Source organism: Staurois parvus, unplaced genomic scaffold (genome assembly GCF_062004578.1).
Source record: "Staurois parvus isolate SC_StPar_1 unplaced genomic scaffold, SC_StPar_1.0 ptg000390l, whole genome shotgun sequence".
NCBI classification, from domain to species: domain Eukaryota; kingdom Metazoa; phylum Chordata; class Amphibia; order Anura; family Ranidae; genus Staurois; species Staurois parvus.
Genome location: NW_028318186.1, coordinates 6,503,688 through 6,523,344, shown reverse-complemented (window position 1 = coordinate 6,523,344; position 19,657 = coordinate 6,503,688). Strand labels below are relative to the sequence as shown.

Below are 19,657 nucleotides of genomic sequence, written 5' to 3'. Positions count from 1 at the left end.
CATAGGGTGCTGGCAGATTATGGGCCTCCCATAGCTGCTGCCAGGCCCCTAATCTGCCATAGGCCCCTATATACCGCTTCCTCATGCTGCTGCCAGGTCCAGAGTCTCTCATGGGTCCCTGTACGGCCTCCCATTGCTGCTGTCTCCATCGCCACACTCTGCCATGTGCCACTTTCAGGTCTCCTCACACACTGCTGGTGTGTAGAATTTTTTGACATAGGGTGCTGGCAGATTACGGGCCTCCCATTGCTGCTGCCAGGCCCCTAATCTGCCATGGGCCCCTATATACCGCCTCCTCATGCTGCTGCCAGGTCCAGAGTCTGTCATGGGTCCCTGTACGGCCTCCCATTGCTGCTGTCTCCATCGCCACACTCTGCCATGTGCCACTTTCAGGTCTCCTCACACACTGCTGGTGTGTAGAATTTTTTGACATAGGGTGCTGGCAGATTACGGGCCTCCCATAGCTGCTGCCAGGCCCCTAATCTGCCATAGGCCCCTATATACCGCCTCCTCATGCTGCTGCCAGGTCCAGAGTCTCTCATGGGTCCCTGTACGGCCTCCCATTGCTGCTGTCTCCATCGCCACACTCTGCCATGTGCAACTTTCAGGTCTCCTCACACACTGCTGGTGTGTAGAATTTTTTGACATAGGGTGCTGGCAGATTACGGGCCTCCCATAGCTGCTGCCAGGCCCCTAATCTGCCATAGGCCCCTATATACCGCCTCCTCATGCTGCTGCCAGGTCCAGAGTCTCTCATGGGTCCCTGTACGGCCTCCCATTGCTGCTGTCTCCATCGCCACACTCTGCCATGTGCCACTTTCAGGTCTCCTCACACACTGCTGGTGTGTAGAATTTTTTGACATAGGGTGCTGGCAGATTATGGGCCTCCCATTGCTGCTGCCAGGCCCCTAATCTGCCATAGGCCCCTATATACCGCTTCCTCATGCTGCTGCCAGGTCCAGAGTCTCTCATGCCATGTGCCACTTTCAGGTCTCCTCACACTGCTGGTGTGTTGAATTTTTTGACATAGGGTGCTGGCAGATTATGGGCCTCCTATAGCTGCTGCCAGGCCCCTAATCTGCCATAGGCCCCTATATACCGCTTCCTCATGCTGCTGCCAGGTCCAGAGTCTCTCATGCCATGTGATACTTTCAGGTCTCCTCACACTGCTGGTGTGTTGAATTGTTTGACATAGGGTGCTGGCAGATTATGGGCCTCCCATAGCTGCTGCCAGGCCCCTAATCTGCCATAGGCCCCTATATACCGCCTCCTCATGCTGCTGCCAGGTCCAGAGTCTGTCATGGGTCCCTGTACGGCCTCCCATTGCTGCTGTCTCCATCGCCACACTCTGCCATGTGCCACTTTCAGGTCTCCTCACACTGCTGGTGTGTAGAATTTTTTGACATAGGGTGCTGGCAGATTACGGGCCTCCCATAGCTGCTGCCAGGCCCCTAATCTGCCATGGGCCCCTATATACCGCCTCCTCATGCTGCTGCCAGGTCCAGAGTCTCTCATGGGTCCCTGTACGGCCTCCCATTGCTGCTGTCTCCATCGCCACACTCTGCCATGTGCCACTTTCAGGTCTCCTCACACACTGCTGGTGTGTTGAATTTTTTGACATAGGGTGCTGGCAGATTATGGGCCTCCCATAGCTGCTGCCAGGCCCCTAATCTGCCATAGGCCCCTATATACCGCCTCCTCATGCTGCTGCCAGGTCCAGAGTCTGTCATGGGTCCCTGTACGGCCTCCCATTGCTGCTGTCTCCATCGCCACACTCTGCCATGTGCCACTTTCAGGTCTCCTCACACTGCTGGTGTGTAGAATTTTTTGACATAGGGTGCTGGCAGATTACGGGCCTCCCATTGCTGCTGCCAGGCCCCTAATCTGCCATGGGCCCCTATATACCGCTTCCTCATGCTGCTGCCAGGTCCAGAGTCTCTCATGCCATGTGCCACTTTCAGGTCTCCTCACACTGCTGGTGTGTTGAATTTTTTGACATAGGGTGCTGGCAGATTATGGGCCTCCCATAGCTGCTGCCAGGCCCCTAATCTGCCATAGGCCCCTATATACCGCCTCCTCAAGCTGCTGCCAGGTCCAGAGTCTCTCATGGGTCCCTGTACGGCCTCCCATTGCTGCTGTCTCCATCGCCACACTCTGCCATGTGCCACTTTCAGGTCTCCTCACACACTGCTGGTGTGTAGAATTTTTTGACATAGGGTGCTGGCAGATTACGGGCCTCCCATAGCTGCTGCCAGGCCCCTAATCTGCCATAGGCCCCTATATACCGCCTCCTCATGCTGCTGCCAGGTCCAGAGTCTCTCATGGGTCCCTGTACGGCCTCCCATTGCTGCTGTCTCCATCGCCACACTCTGCCATGTGCCACTTTCAGGTCTCCTCACACACTGCTGGTGTGTAGAATTTTTTGACATAGGGTGCTGGCAGATTACGGGCCTCCCATAGCTGCTGCCAGGCCCCTAATCTGCCATGGGCCCCTATATACCGCCTCCTCATGCTGCTGCCAGGTCCAGAGTCTCTCATGGGTCCCTGTACGGCCTCCCATTGCTGCTGTCTCCATCGCCACACTCTGCCATGTGCCACTTTCAGGTCTCCTCACACACTGCTGGTGTGTAGAATTTTTTGACACAGGGTGCTGGCAGATTATGGGCCTCCCATTGCTGCTGCCAGGCCCCTAATCTGCCATAGGCCCCTATATACCGCTTCCTCATGCTGCTGCCAGGTCCAGAGTCTCTCATGCCATGTGCCACTTTCAGGTCTCCTCACACTGCTGGTGTGTTGAATTTTTTGACATAGGGTGCTGGCAGATTATGGGCCTCCTATAGCTGCTGCCAGGCCCCTAATCTGCCATGGGCCCCTATATACCGCCTCCTCATGCTGCTGCCAGGTCCACAGTGTCTCATGCCATGTGCCACTTTCAGGTCTCCTCACACTGCTGGTGTGTTGAATTTTTTGACATAGGGTGCTGGCAGATTATGGGCCTCCCATAGCTGCTGCCAGGCCCCTAATCTGCCATAGGCCCCTATATACCGCCTCCTCATGCTGCTGCCAGGTCCAGAGTCTCTCATGGGTCCCTGTACGGCCTCCCATTGCTGATGTCTCCATCGCCACACTCTGCCATGTGCCACTTTCAGGTCTCCTCACACACTGCTGGTGTGTAGAATTTTTTGACATAGGGTGCTGGCAGATTAAGGGCCTCCCATAGCTGCTGCCAGGCCCCTAATCTGCCATAGGCCCCTATATACCGCCTCCTCATGCTGCTGCCAGGTCCAGAGTCTGTCATGGGTCCCTGTACGGCCTCCCATTGCTGCTGTCTCCATCGCCACACTCTGCCATGTGCCACTTTCAGGTCTCCTCACACTGCTGGTGTGTAGAATTTTTTGACATAGGGTGCTGGCAGATTACGGGCCTCCCATTGCTGCTGCCAGGCCCCTAATCTGCCATGGGCCCCTATATACCGCCTCCTCATGCTGCTGCCAGGTCCAGAGTCTGTCATGGGTCCCTGTACGGCCTCCCATTGCTGCTGTCTCCATCGCCACACTCTGCCATGTGCCACTTTCAGGTCTCCTCACACACTGCTGGTGTGTAGAATTTTTTGACATAGGGTGCCGGCAGATTACGGGCCTCCCATAGCTGCTGCCAGGCCCCTAATCTGCCATGGGCCCCTATATACCGCCTCCTCATGCTGCTGCCAGGTCCAGAGTCTGTCATGGGTCCCTGTACGGCCTCCCATTGCTGCTGTCTCCATCGCCACACTCTGCCATGTGCCACTTTCAGGTCTCCTCACACACTGCTGGTGTGTAGAATTTTTTGACATAGGGTGCTGGCAGATTAAGGGCCTCCCATAGCTGCTGCCAGGCCCCTAATCTGCCATAGGCCCCTATATACCGCCTCCTCATGCTGCTGCCAGGTCCAGAGTCTGTCATGGGTCCCTGTACGGCCTCCCATTGCTGCTGTCTCCATCGCCACACTCTGCCATGTGCCACTTTCAGGTCTCCTCACACTGCTGGTGTGTAGAATTCTTTGACATAGGGTGCTGGCAGATTACGGGCCTCCCATAGCTGCTGCCAGGCCCCTAATCTGCCATAGGCCCCTATATACCGCCTCCTCATGCTGCTGCCAGGTCCAGAGTCTGTCATGGGTCCCTGTACGGCCTCCCATTGCTGCTGTCTCCATCGCCACACTCTGCCATGTGCCACTTTCAGGTCTCCTCACACACTGCTGGTGTGTAGAGTTTTTTGACATAGGGTGCTGGCAGATTAAGGGCCTCGCATAGCTGCTGCCATTCCCCTAATCTGCCATGGGCCCCTATATACCGCCTCCTCATGCTGCTGCCAGGTCCAGAGTCTGTCATGGGTCCCTGTACGGCCTCCCATTGCTGCTGTCTCCATCGCCACACTCTGCCATGTGCCACTTTCAGGTCTCCTCACACTGCTGGTGTGTAGAATTTTTTGACATAGGGTGCTGGCAGATTACGGGCCTCCCATTGCTGCTGCCAGGCCCCTAATCTGCCATGGGCCCCTATATACCGCTTCCTCATGCTGCTGCCAGGCCCAGAGTCTCTCATGCCATGTGCCACTTTCAGGTCTCCTCACACTGCTGGTGTGTTGAATTTTTTGACATAGGGTGCTGGCAGATTATGGGCCTCCCATAGCTGCTGCCAGGCCCCTAATCTGCCATAGGCCCCTATATACCGCCTCCTCATGCTGCTGCCAGGTCCAGAGTCTCTCATGGGTCCCTGTACGGCCTCCCATTGCTGCTGTCTCCATCGCCACACTCTGCCATGTGCCACTTTCAGGTCTCCTCACACACTGCTGGTGTGTAGATTTTTTTGACATAGGGTGCTGGCAGATTACGGGCCTCCCATAGCTGCTGCCAGGCCCCTAATCTGCCATAGGCCCCTATATACCGCCTCCTCATGCTGCTGCCAGGTCCAGAGTCTCTCATGGGTCCCTGTACGGCCTCCCATTGCTGCTGTCTCCATCGCCACACTCTGCCATGTGCCACTTTCAGGTCTCCTCACACACTGCTGGTGTGTAGAATTTTTTGACATAGGGTGCTGGCAGATTACGGGCCTCCCATAGCTGCTGCCAGGCCCCTAATCTGCCATGGGCCCCTATATACCGCCTCCTCATGCTGCTGCCAGGTCCAGAGTCTCTCATGGGTCCCTGTACGGCCTCCCATTGCTGCTGTCTCCATCGCCACACTCTGCCATGTGCCACTTTCAGGTCTCCTCACACACTGCTGGTGTGTAGAATTTTTTGACATAGGGTGCTGGCAGATTATGGGCCTCCCATTGCTGCTGCCAGGCCCCTAATCTGCCATAGGCCCCTATATACCGCTTCCTCATGCTGCTGCCAGGTCCAGAGTCTCTCATGCCATGTGCCACTTTCAGGTCTCCTCACACTGCTGGTGTGTTGAATTTTTTGACATAGGGTGCTGGCAGATTATGGGCCTCCTATAGCTGCTGCCAGGCCCCTAATCTGCCATAGGCCCCTATATACCGCTTCCTCATGCTGCTGCCAGGTCCAGAGTCTCTCATGCCATGTGCCACTTTCAGGTCTCCTCACACTGCTGGTGTGTTGAATTTTTTGACATAGGGTGCTGGCAGATTATGGGCCTCCCATTGCTGCTGCCAGGCCCCTAATCTGCCATAGGCCCCTATATACCGCTTCCTCATGCTGCTGCCAGGTCCAGAGTCTCTCATGCCATGTGCCACTTTCAGGTCTCCTCACACTGCTGGTGTGTTGAATTTTTTGACATAGGGTGCTGGCAGATTATGGGCCTCCTATAGCTGCTGCCAGGCCCCTAATCTGCCATAGGCCCCTATATACCGCTTCCTCATGCTGCTGCCAGGTCCAGAGTCTCTCATGCCATGTGCCACTTTCAGGTCTCCTCACACTGCTGGTGTGTTGAATTTTTTGACATAGGGTGCTGGCAGATTATGGGCCTCCCATAGCTGCTGCCAGGCCCCTAATCTGCCATGGGCCCCTATATACCGCCTCCTCATGCTGCTGCCAGGTCCACAGTGTCTCATGCCATGTGCCACTTTCAGGTCTCCTCACACTGCTGGTGTGTTGAATTTTTTGACATAGGGTGCTGGCAGATTATGGGCCTCCCATAGCTGCTGCCAGGCCCCTAATCTGCCATAGGCCCCTATATACCGCCTCCTCATGCTGCTGCCAGGTCCAGAGTCTCTCATGGGTCCCTGTACGGCCTCCCATTGCTGCTGTCTCCATCGCCACACTCTGCCATGTGCCACTTTCAGGTCTCCTCACACACTGCTGGTGTGTAGAATTTTTTGACATAGGGTGCTGGCAGATTACGGGCCTCCCATTGCTGCTGCCAGGCCCCTAATCTGCCATGGGCCCCTATATACCGCCTCCTCATGCTGCTGCCAGGTCCAGAGTCTGTCATGGGTCCCTGTACGGCCTCCCATTGCTGCTGTCTCCATCGCCACACTCTGCCATGTGCCACTTTCAGGTCTCCTCACACACTGCTGGTGTGTAGAATTTTTTGACATAGGGTGCTGGCAGATTACGGGCCTCCCATAGCTGCTGCCAGGCCCCTAATCTGCCATGGGCCCCTATATACCGCCTCCTCATGCTGCTGCCAGGTCCAGAGTCTGTCATGGGTCCCTGTACGGCCTCCCATTGCTGCTGTCTCCATCGCCACACTCTGCCATGTGCCACTTTCAGGTCTCCTCACACACTGCTGGTGTGTAGAATTTTTTGACATAGGGTGCTGGCAGATTAAGGGCCTCCCATAGCTGCTGCCAGGCCCCTAATCTGCCATAGGCCCCTATATACCGCCTCCTCATGCTGCTGCCAGGTCCAGAGTCTGTCATGGGTCCCTGTACGGCCTCCCATTGCTGCTGTCTCCATCGCCACACTCTGCCATGTGCCACTTTCAGGTCTCCTCACACTGCTGGTGTGTAGAATTTTTTGACATAGGGTGCTGGCAGATTACGGGCCTCCCATAGCTGCTGCCAGGCCCCTAATCTGCCATAGGCCCCTATATACCGCCTCCTCATGCTGCTGCCAGGTCCAGAGTCTGTCATGGGTCCCTGTACGGCCTCCCATTGCTGCTGTCTCCATCGCCACACTCTGCCATGTGCCACTTTCAGGTCTCCTCACACACTGCTGGTGTGTAGAATTTTTTGACATAGGGTGCTGGCAGATTAAGGGCCTCCCATAGCTGCTGCCAGGCCCCTAATCTGCCATAGGCCCCTATATACCGCCTCCTCATGCTGCTGCCAGGTCCAGAGTCTCTCATGGGTCCCTGTACGGCCTCCCATTGCTGCTGTCTCCATCGCCACACTCTGCCATGTGCCACTTTCAGGTCTCCTCACACTGCTGGTGTGTAGAATTTTTTTGACATAGGGTGCTGGCAGATTACGGGCCTCCCATAGCTGCTGCCAGGCCCCTAATCTGCCATGGGCCCCTATACCGACTCCTCATGCTGTGACGTTGCAACAAGGTGGAATTCAACCCTACATATGTTAGACCGCCTTTACGAACAGCAAAAGGCCATCACAGATTTCCTGATGTTAAAAGCGGATAAAGGTATTCCCTGTGTAACTTAGATGTCAGCCATTGGCAGCTCATGCGTGACACCTGCGCTTGCTCAGGCCCTTTGAGGAGGCCACGCTATTCGTGAGTCGGCAGGACTATGGGATGAACGACGTCATTCCTCTGTTGCACGTCCTGGAACAAATGCTGTTAACAATGGCTGGTCAGGGTGCGGTAGACGTGGCGCACAGATCTCAACGCCACATGACCCCTGTGGGGGCAGGACAGGAAGAAGAGGAGGAGGTAGAGGAGGACATTGGTGCTCAGGAATTATTGAGTGAAATGGGTGGTTTTTCCACTCAGCGGACAGGAGTGGAGGAGCAGGAGCATCTGGTAGAGGAGGAGGAGGAGGAGGAGACAGAGGACCCAGACGCACCGTGGCAGTATGCTGTGGAGATGGAGGCAGGGAGTCCCTCGCATTCCTTGGCACAAATGGCCCATAGCATGCTCGGTTGCTTGCGTAGCGACAGCCGAATAATAACCATCAGACAGAGGGATGACTTTTGGCTGTCCACCTTGTTGGACCCTCGCTACCGTTCCAAAATGGTGGCCTTTTTCACACCTGCTGAGAGGGAGGCCAAAATAACGTACTATAAAAACCACCTATGTAGTCAGCTGGTCTCTGCCTGTCTGCGCCAACGTCCATCCTCAGACACTGTGGGCCCTGTGCGCTCGCGTTCTGCTGCCATGGCAGCAGGGGAGGGGTGGGGTGGTAGGAGCAGTGGCAGCTCCACCAGCAGCGGCTGCCTCAGTCTGCAGTCGATGATGAGTAGCTTTCTTCACCAGCGCAGTGAGGAAACTACTAACCAGCCGCAGCAGCAGCAGCAGCAGCAGCAGCATCAGGTGGACCTGGAGCAGGACCTCAAACAACAGGCTTAGGCCTACTTGGACAGCACCCTGCCAACCGAGGTAGACAATCCCCTTGACTACTGGGCAACGAAACTTGACCTTTGGCCCCAACTAGCTGAATTTGCCCTTGAAAGGCTGTCATGCCCGGCCAGTAGCGTGGCATCGGAGCGCGTGTTTAGTGCGGCAGGAGGTATTGCAACTCCGCGGAGGACACGACTGTCCACCCAAAGTGTGGAGAGACTGACGTTTGTGAAAATGAATCAGGCGTGGATTAGTCTGGATTTCAAACCACCAGTTCCTGACACAACTGACTAAATCCGCCATGAATCATGCCCCAAACATGTGCCACTTTCAGGTCTCCTCACACTGCTGGTGTGTTCCATTTTTTGTCATAGGGTGCTGGCAGATTACGGGCCTCCCATAGCTGCTGCCAGGCCCCTAATCTGCCATGGGCCCCTATACCGCCTCCTCATGCTGCTGCCAAGTCCAGAGTCTCTCATGGGTCCCTGTACGGCCTCCCATTGCTGCTGTCTCCATCGCCACACTCTGCCATGTGCCACTTTCAGGTCTCCTCACACTGCTGGTGTATTCCATTTTTTGTCATAGGGTGCTGGCAGATTACGGGCCTCCCATAGCTGCTGCCAGGCCCCTAATCTGCCATGGGCCCCTATACCGCCTCCTCATGCTGCTGCCAGGTCCAGAGTCTCTCATGGGTCCCTGTACGGCCTCCCATTGCTGCTGTCTCCATCGCCACACTCTGCCATGTGCCACTTTCAGGTCTCCTCACACTGCTGGTGGGTTCCATTTTTTGTCATAGGGTGCTGGCAGATTACGGGCCTCCCATAGCTGCTGCCAGGCCCCTAATCTGCCATGGGCCCCCGTACCGACTCCTCATGCTGCTGCCAGGCCCGTAATCTGTCATGGGCCCCTGTTGTCGCTTGTTGGCATATTCCGCTCGTTCAGATGCTCCTTCTCCTGCTACTCCTCTTCACGGATTCCGTCAGCAGTCTTTCTTGGAATCCGTTTCCAAGAGACAACAGTTTGCGAGCACGCACCAGACGGTGCAGAAACTGAACGTCCTCCTGTCCAAGTTGCTGCTGCCAGGCTCGTAATCTGTCATGCGCCCCTGTACCGCCTCCTCATGCTGCTGCCAGGTCCAGAGTGTGTCATGGGCCCCCGTACCGACTCCAAATGCTGCTGCCAGGCCCGTAATCTGTCATGGGCCCCTGTACCGCCTCCCCATGCTGCTGCCAGGTCCAGATTGTGTCATGGGTCCCTGTACGGCCTCCCATTGCTGCTGTCTCTATCGCCACACTCTGCCATGTGCCACTTTCAGGTCTCCTCACACTGCTGGTGGTTTCCATTTTTGTCATAGGGTGCTGTATGGCCTCCCATTGCTGCTGCCTCCACCGCCACACTGTGGCTCCACACTCTGGTTTTGGCCCCGTGACTGGCCAAATGAGTGAAGTGTGCGGTGATTCTAAGATCGACGGCACTCATCTGCATGTCATACTGCCTGACAGTATTATTTCTCTTCCCCAGCAGACTCCAAGGGCATTTAAATTAAAGGTACAGTGTTCAGCACTAATATTAAGTCTCTCTGAAGCCTAGAAACACCCTTTTTTAAGTTAAATTCACAGCGAATATATTCGACTCGAATCGAAATTTTTCTACGAATTCGCCGAATCAGTCGAATCGAATTTTTGAATACTTCGCTCATCTCTAATTAATATCCAATGCAACAGAAATCAGCAAACCTGCAGCCATAACACAGAATAGAAAATGCAAAACTATGAGGAGGGCAATGGGGAATTCTGTAAGTGAGATCTCACTAGTGGAGTATTCAAGATCCATGTCCTCAATGCAATGTAAACTATCAATTTTAGGCAAATTGACCTTTTACATTTTTGCCCTCTAACTTGTCCACCTTTCCATCTCAGAGAACTGAACAGTGTTAAATGACTAATGGTGGCCGTATTTGTAATCTTTGCATTTGTGCCCTCTGCAGACTTAGTCTGCCCTATTTTGGTCACAGTCATAGAGGTACTCTTGATACATTTGTGACAGTTTAGAGTTTTCCTCCTTTGGTTTACTCACCAGCAGAAAATGGTATAAAAGCTTCATTTTTAACAAAGTTTCCTTCTGAGTCCAGAAAATGCTGAGGGTAAAACTCTTCCGGCTTCTCAAAGTGCTCTTTGTCTCTTAGGACAGAATACAGTAATGGAATCACTTGAGTTCCCTGCAAACAATAGATGGGAGAGACATTTGGACGAATTATATGTTAACTGGCCATATATGTTAAGCTTGCTTTCGTTCAGCCCCATAGACTAAATTAAAGACACAACGTGGATAACCAACCTGCTTTGCCAGCTATTTAATTCTGATGTCTGCCCACTTGGGGGCAGAGTCTCAGTGCTGATGTCACACCACTGCACAATTTCGGGTTGTCAGTAGCTCTATTAGTGAGGTTTTTCACTGTCACTCTTGTTGTTTTAACTGGATGACTTGTGCTGTTCTATATTAAACCTTTTAAGCTACTACACCAGAGGTCTCCAAAATTTCTAAACAAAGGGCCAGTTTACTGTCCTTCAGACTTTAGGGGGACCGAACTGTGCCCAATGGAAGTGGAAAACATCCCAATGTCAGTGAGAATAGACAAAGCCCTATCTTTGGTGTTGGTGAGAGGGTAGCGCCCCATTTTCGGTGTCAGTTGGAAGAATTGCAACCCATTGATGGTTCAATGGGAGGAACTGTGTCCCCGTCTTTGATGTCATTGGGAGGAATTGTGCCCCATAGTTGGTGTCCTTGGGAGGAATTGTGCTCCATTGTTGGTGTCATTGGGAAGAATTGTGCCCCTTAGTTGGTGTCAGTAGGGGAATTATGCCTCATTGTTGGTATCAGTGAATGAAATAGTGCCCCAAGGGCCAGATAAAAGCAAGCAAAGGGCCACGTTTGGCCCCCGAGCCGCAGTTTGGAGACCACTGTACTACACTGTCACTGGCTTTCTGTTGGCTCCTTGGTGAGCTCTATCTGTTCCAGTGGGAGTTGGCTTTTGCTGCTGACTAAAAGGAGTGATTCCAGAGTGGAAGTGCAAACACCTAGGGAGGATTTGTGCCTGAGAAACATGCTGTGTCTGCTGTACATGTTACAGCTTATGGTTTGGAGAGTGTACATTCTATTAAGGTGGTGGAACTCTATGTTTCCGTTACACTACAAGGATTTGCTGGATTGTGGAAGGGAGAATTCATGTTTGACACATTGAACACTGTTTATTTATAAAAAAAATTTATATATTCACTGGTTTATATATTCACTGGCGCTGCATCATTTCAAGATATTATAAGTCTCTAGGCTTGGGTATATCAAGCTTTGTTTGCCAGCGCCAACATGTCTTCTCACAGCGCAGATTCATTTCAATATGTTTATTTGAAAGAGAACCACTTAAACACTTAATTTACAAATTGAAGTCAGTAGGCATTGACCCCACCCCACCCCCTGCTAACTTGCTGACCTCCTCCACTCTTCCTACCACTCCATCCCCCACAGCTATCTCCTCCTGTGCCACCATCCCCTCCCTCCTAGATTGTAAGCTCGAAAGAGCAGGGCCCTCAATCCCCTCATGTTTTGCATTGTATTGGTATTGTTCTGTCACATGTTCTGTCCCCCTTTGTAATGTACAGCGCTGAACGAACTATTGGCGCTTTATAAATACTGTATAATAATAATAATAATTGACAATAGTATATGTACCTGTTGGCAATAGTGTATGTACCTGGATAGAAAACTGGTTACAGAAGCGTGTCCAGAGAGTGGTGATAAATAGTGTATTTTCTAAATGGTCTGGAGTTCCAAGTAGAGTATCCAAAGGCTCTGTCAAGGGACCAATTCTGTTTAATTTGTTAACAAATAATATAGAGGTTGGTATGAATAGCTCGATCTCAGTGTCTGCTGATGATACATAGCTAAGCATGGCAATAACTTCACATCGAGATATAGAAACTTTACAAGAAGACCTCGATAACAAAAAAGGGTGTGCAGCTACATGGCAAATGTGGTTTATTATTGACAAATGTAAAGTGACATACTTGGGGGATAAAAATATGAATGCCAGTTACTCATCTCTGGGGGAATTGGGATGATAATGATTCTTGGGATCCTATTAAATCACAGGCTCAGCAATTGAATGCAATGCCAAACTGCAGCAAACAAGGCTAGCAAACATTTAGCATAATAAATATAAAACTATAATTCTACCACTGTACAAAACTTTTGTTCAACCATATCTGGAGTATGCTAACCAATTCTGGTCACCAATCCTCAAGAAGGATGTACTGGAGCTGGAGATAGTTCAGAAAAGGGCAACAAAGCTAATAGGAGGGCTGGAGGACCTCAGTTATGAGGAGCTTCTGCAAAAAAATAATCGTATTATCTCTGAGAATGCTTGAGAGGAAATATGATCACAATATACAAGTATCTAAATGGTGATTCTAATTCAATCTTAGGCCTTTTAAGAAGACATGCAGACACTCAGTAAAGTTGGGTGAAAAACAGTTTAACCTTAAACTGTGTAAGGGGTTCTTGTTAGAGTGGTAAGGATGTGGAATTCCATTCTACAGCTGTGGTGTCAGCAGGCAGTGTAGATAAATTTGAAAAAAACTGCCCTAGTTTGCTGATGTGAATCTGATACGGATCTGATGCCTTCCTGAATGTATAGATGCGCATGTCAAGTGAAAATACATAGTTTCCCATGAAGGCTGTTCACATCGATGTGGTGCAATTCTGGTGCGGTTAAAAAAAGGGTCCTGTGTATTCAGTGTTGTGTGTTTTTAAGCGCCATAGCCTGTCAAAATCGCATCTGAAAAGCACAAGTAACACCACAAATTCGTACTGCACTCACACTCAAAACTGCAAGTAAAATTGCACCACGTTTCAACGCATCAGTCTGAACCTAGGCTTAGATGTATTTCTTAGTGAATGTAATGTACAGGGAATGTGAAATGGTAGTGACATAAACACATACACACACAAACACATATATGATGAACTGGATGGACTGGTGTCTTTATTCAACCTTACAAGCTATGTAACTAAAGCTGGAGAAATAATTGCACTGCTGTACAAAAATAATAAACAATTTTGGAATTCTCCTTTAGGCTCGGCTCACATTCCTGGGACTTAGGATCTGACTTGTGAGACCCAAAGTCGCAGGACATTTGAAATGCAATGTATCTCTATGAGAGCCATTCCAATTGACACTACTGAAGTCGCTGTGGCTTCAGAAAAGGCTCCTGCACTACTTTAATGCAACTTTGTTATGACTTCAGTGCCAGAGAGTGTAAAAGTTGTATCAAAGTCACATCAAAGTTGTATCAAAGCGGACTCCAAAGTCACACTGAAAAACGCTCGACTTTGGAATCGGCTAGTGTGAACGAGCCCTAAGTCTGGGTCCTTTTAATCCAGGATTTTCATTCCATGTGAGTAACACTTGACTTCTGTAGCTATGGAGTTGCTCAACAGTTGGCAACAACTGCCTACCATATTGTATATTCTAATGATGAATAAAGGATAAAATGTAATACTTACTTTGGGTATAAAGAATCCATTGAAAGTCACATCTCGTATAGTAGCATGTGGAACACTTGTTGGTGCAATATTACCAAATCTTTGGATTTCATGGATAACGGCATCAGTATATGGCATTTCTTTTCGGTGTATCAGGTGAGATTTTCTGGAACCAATGACTTTTTCAATTTCCTTTTGAACATTTTCTGGTATTGAAAGAAAGGCATACTAAAAATGTAAAAGATTTTTTTTTCCTTAAGATATTACCAGTAATTCCCAAGCTCTTGTTGTAACCATCTTGTTCAACCATTTTGGCTTCAACCTCCATCTTGGCAAAGGGGTTAACCATCCTGACAAACATATTTCCCCCTCATTCTCCCCCTCCCTTTCTGAGAGTCACAGCGACATTTGGCCAGTGTGTATGTGTGTTAGGAGTGTCACAGGAGGCCAGGGCCCAGAAGGGGGCTTGGAGCTATAAAGTCCCCAAGGGAGCTGGGGCCTAGCTGTCCGAAGAACCTGTAAAATGTAACACCTCGTATAAGATAAGGCAAGCTTTCCCCGGAGTCCAAGACATTCCAAGGAATGCGGGACCAGCTAACACTTTTAAAAATCCATTTTTCCCCTATGTCTCATATCTTGGAATATGAGAGACTTACATAAAAACCAGACATATCGTCAGATTGGCTAAGAGAAGACGAACAATTTGATAGATCACTCGCCTTGTCTCGAATACATAGGAAAGCCAAAAAGTAGATCTTGTGAACCGTTCAGTGTATAATTTCATAATTCATATCTAATCAATCCTCAGACGTGTCTGCATAATAATCTACCTGCGGGTGGAGTGTCACTGGTGCATATGAAGAGTTATGAGCCAAAATATGAGTTAGCAAAGATTTTGCCTCTAGTTTAGGTCCACACCCAGACCTCCACGCCCTAAACGGGGTATTGGTCCTTGACTTCAGAGACACCCCCTGCTGGGGAACTACAAATTGGGCTGTCAGGCCTAAGAGAAAAAAGAAGTTGAAGATGTCTCCCATTTTTAACATCAGTACCACCTGGGGAGACCCGTGCCCTTTCGCTCTGAAACTTGGATCTGCTAACCCAAGACTTTGGCAAGTACCTTAGCCCTTTCACCTCTCTCTGTTATCTCTTTGCTGTGCTGTTGGTCTCTGTATATTTATATATATATCTTAGTTACATCTTTTTCTGTAAATATTTGTATTGCATCCGTTTGACCTTTTAGTAATAAATCTTTCCTTCTGAAAGTGTTGAACTGTTTCTATAGCTCTGTATTGCAATTTACCGAATTCCTGCCTCTAAAGAGAACGCTACTGTGTTTGTTTAACCCTCTGTATAACCGTGTTATACAGACGATTACCTCAACCATTATAGTGTTATAACTGATATCGCCGAGTTTACTCTTTCTCTGTACAAAAAGGAGGTGGTGGCAGTGTGAAGGGTTAATTGCATAATTAACCTGACCCAGTAACAATCGCACAGGCTGCCGGTACATCGATTGTGGTCCAATTAGCTGGAAAATCGTTGTGCAGGGTGCAGCTGGGTGTGGCATTGTTACGCACGTGACACCGCGGTTTTAGATCGGCTAGTCCTTCGGTCACGAGTTTAGTGAGAAGGTCTGGGGTCTGACGCCGCTGTTATGATCCGCCAGGTGGTGCCTCCGGCGGACCACTGGACAGACCTACCCAAAGCGTGGAGTCTAAGTCCCGGTCTGTGCTTTCACCAGGGCCCCTGATGGTGGGGATAGACTTGTAACAGACCAGGGCCAGGTCACGACCTCTGAGCAGGCCCACCAGTGGCGGAGGGAACCTCCGGGGATGTATAGGTACCGGGAGAGCCAGATGTAAGGAGGACGGCGGGACCTAGCAGGATGGGTCACGAGCAGCGGTCCCGTGGGGTAAGCGAGGTACAGAATTGGCAGGGAAAGAGTAGTCAGGTCACACGCAGGGTCAGCAGGATAAGTCAGTCCGCAGATAGGTCAAACAAGCCAGGGATCAGGAGAGGAGAAGGCAGAGTAGTCAGGGCAATCCGGGTCAAACACAGGAGAAGGCAGCGTAGTCAGAACAATCCGGGTCAAAGCACAGGAGAAGGCAGCGTAGTCAGGGTAATCAGGGTCAATATGCAGGTACAGGAACTCAGGATCACAGATAGACCTTGCAGCAATTTGTGACAGTGCAGGGCATCTTTAAATATTGCGCCCTGCACTGTCATTGGCGGTCCAGGACGCTCCCCTGGGCTGTCATTGGCCGTCCGAGGTGCGCCCGCGGCTCCTACTGCGCATGCGCGGCGTCCTGTCAGCTGCGGCCCGCCGGGACCTGGTGCTTGTGTCCCGGCGTGAGCCGCCGCTAGTGCGCCGGAAGAGAAGCCACTGCATTCCCTCACAGCCGCGATCGTGACACTTGTTAGTTAAAAGACAAAGCAATTTCAGCAGTGTTTTAGTGGACAAATAATTATTTGCCATAAATTGATTCTTCTGTCTCTTGTAGTTGACTTTACCAGCTACCTGCCAGATAAAAGTATGGAAGCTGTCCTCCTGACTTGTGTTTAAAAGTCAAAGCTCTAGAATTGCCAGCAATGGCAGTAGGGCTTCATATTAATTATTAGATAGCATGCTTCATAGACAAATTACTTTCAACCAAGTCATATGGGCTAAACAGTAGGTGATGCTCAAAGAAAAGAGCGCACAAAATAAATGACTTACTTTGTATTTTTGGGTATTTCATCATCAGCAGGAGTCCCCATCGGAGAGTGGTGGATGTTGACTCCATTCCAGCTGTGTACAAGTCCGCCACCAGAACAGTTAGATTAGTATCATTGAAGTATAACTCTGGGTTTGGCTTTTCCTGAAATTCATACAATTCAGAGTGTACCATATTTGCTTTAGCTCTTATATGCAGGGCTAGATTTCCATCACTAGGGCCTACAGACTCACAATCATTGTGGTCCAAAACTATCCTCATAGAAGGATCACCTCTGACATCATGTCAGAATATTGTAACAATGTGTTTATAAGGTTATGAGTGATGCATGTATTTTTTACTGTTAATGAAAAACAAATTGCGGCCAGTAACTACCCATGTTGTTAAAGAATACCTAAACTAAGAGAAAATAACTAGTCACAAAACTGATCTTTTCCCCATTACTGACTCACCATGCCTTGTTCTGCACCATGTCTTTGTGTGGAAGTGGCTATGTAGCTAGAGCCATAGCTTTGCATCCTCAAGTCAGAGCTGCCCCCTAATGATTGATGGGGGAATTTTTAGAAACAGCAGGACAGGTGTAGGAAGCACAAATGCACAAAATGGATCAAGCATATACTTGCCTCACTACCGCAATTATACATGACAGTTTCCTGCTGTCAATGGATTTCAAGACACCAGTAGGTGCAGGCACTGTCAAGTCCTTAACAGCCAGTGATATCACCAGTCTGTCAGGACAGGGTTCTAAACCTGTGATCTATGCTGTATCTGGCATTAGCTCTTCTTGCTGAGCCATCTAAGATGCTGTTTAGCTCCTTGCCTGATTCCTTGGACAAACATACTTTTTATCTTGTTTTTTGGTGAACCTTGAACTCCTTGTTCCTCCCATGAACTTCCTATTTAAGCCATGCCTTTGCACTTCCTGTTTGCCAGATTATTGTGCTCTCTCTGGCAAATATCTTGCCCCTTTTGCTCCTGCTGCCACTGTATTTTCACTACTACTCTTTACTGACATTGGCTTGTTTCTCAACTACTCTTGCGCTTTGTCCCAAGTTGCAACCTTTTGTTACCAACCTTAGCTTGTTCCTGGACTACACGTCTGCTTGATCCCAACCTGCAGCTACTTGTCACTGAACTTTGGATTGTTTACTGACTATAGAGGGCAAGTGACCTGGTATGGTTGGGGGGCGTCAGTGAAGCTGTCCCCTCTCCCCTTTCCTGGTCACCTAGGCTACGTGTTGAGATTAAATGTCTGGTGTAGATTTAGGAGGGGCCTGTGTCATTTTTAGCAGGGTTTTCCTAAAATCCGTACCAGATACAAAGTGTCTTGGGTGATCCCAAGTAATTTTTTTGTTTTTTGCTTGGGGTTCCCTCTTGAAGTCATTTAAAAAAGTCTAATTAATAGCTCAGACAAGCAGATGATTTGTTTTTGATTTATGCTATGGACCTGTACAAAGCCCTCCTGCATTTACAGTGGGGCAAAAAAATATTTAGTCAGCTACCAATTGTGCAAGTTCTCCCACTTAAAAAGATGAGAGAGGCCTGTAATTGGCATCATAGGTAGACCTCAACTATGAGAGACAAAATGAGAAAAAAAATCCAGACAATCACATTGGCTGATTTGGAAAGAATTTATTTGCATATTATGGTGGAAAATAAGTATTTGGTCACCTACCAACAAGCAAGATTTCTGGCTCTCACAGACCTGTACCTTCTTCTTTAAGAAGCTTCTCTGTCCTGCTCTCATTACCTGTATCAATGGCACCTGTTTGAACTTGTTATCAGTATAAAAGACACCTGTCCACAACCTCAAACAGTCACACTCCAAACTCCACTGAAGACCAAAGAGCTGTCGGAGGACACCAGAAACAAAATTGTAGACCTGCACCAGGCTTGGAAGACTGAATCTGCAATAGGCAAGCAGCTTGGCTTGAACAAATCAACTGTGGGAGCAATAATTAGAAAATGGAAGACATACAAGACCACTGATAATCTCCCTCGATCTGGGGCTCCACGCAAGATCTCACCCCGTGGGGTCAAAATGATCACAAGAACGGTGAGCAAAAATCCCAGGACCACATGGGGGGACCTAGTGAATGACCTGCAGAGAGCTGGGACAAACCTAACAAAGGCTACCATCAGTAACACACTACGCCGCCAGGGATTCAGATCCTGCAGTGCCAGACGTGTCCCCCTGCTTAAGCCGGTACATATCTGGGCCCGTCTGAAGTTTGCTAGAGAGCATTTGGATGATCCAGAAGAGGATTGGAAGAATATCATTTGGTCAGATGAAACCAAAATAGAACTGTTTGGTAGAAACACAACTCGTCGTGTTTGGAGGAGAGAGAATGCTGAGTTGCATCCAAAGAACACCATACCTACTGTGAAGCATGGGGGTGGCAACATCATGCTTTGGGGCTGTTTCTCCGCAAAGGGACCAGGACGACTGATCCATGTACAGGACAGAATGAATGGGGCCATGTATTGTGAGATTTTGAGTGCAAACCTCCTTCCATCAGCAAGGGCATTGAAGATGAAACATGGCTGGGTCTTCCAGCATGACAATGATCCCAAATATACTGCAAAGAAAGAGTGGCTTCATAAGAAGCATTTAAAGGTCCTGGAGTGGCCTTGCCAGTCTCCAGATCTCAACCCCATAGAAAACCTTTGGAGGGAGTTGAAAGTCTGTGTTGCCCAGTGACAGATCCAAAACATTACTGCTCTAGAGGAGCTCTGCATGTAGGAATGGGCCAACATACCAGTAACAGTGTGTGCCAACCTTGTGAAGACTTACAGGAAACGTTTGACCTCTGTCATTGCCAACAAAGGATATATAACAAAGTATTGAGATGAACTTTTGATATTGACCAAATACTTATTTTCCACCATAATTTGCAAATAAATTCTTTCCAAATCAGCCAATTTGATTGTCTGAATTTTTTT

At 49.6% G+C, this 19,657-nt stretch overlaps 1 protein-coding gene across 1 annotated transcript in view; it reads right to left on the bottom strand.

Annotated features, from left to right (window-relative positions):
* LOC149455654 (cytochrome P450 2K1-like) overlaps positions 1-19,657 on the bottom strand; it is a 63,637-nt gene that overhangs the window by 10,077 nt on the left and 33,903 nt on the right. Inside the window, exons 7-9 of the mRNA XM_089686048.1 lie at positions 16,717-16,858; positions 14,019-14,203; positions 10,533-10,674 (exon numbers count right to left, since the gene is read on the bottom strand). Coding sequence (XP_089542174.1) covers positions 10,533-10,674; positions 14,019-14,203; positions 16,717-16,858 — 469 coding nt within the window. The remainder of the gene's footprint in view (positions 1-10,532; positions 10,675-14,018; positions 14,204-16,716; positions 16,859-19,657) is intronic.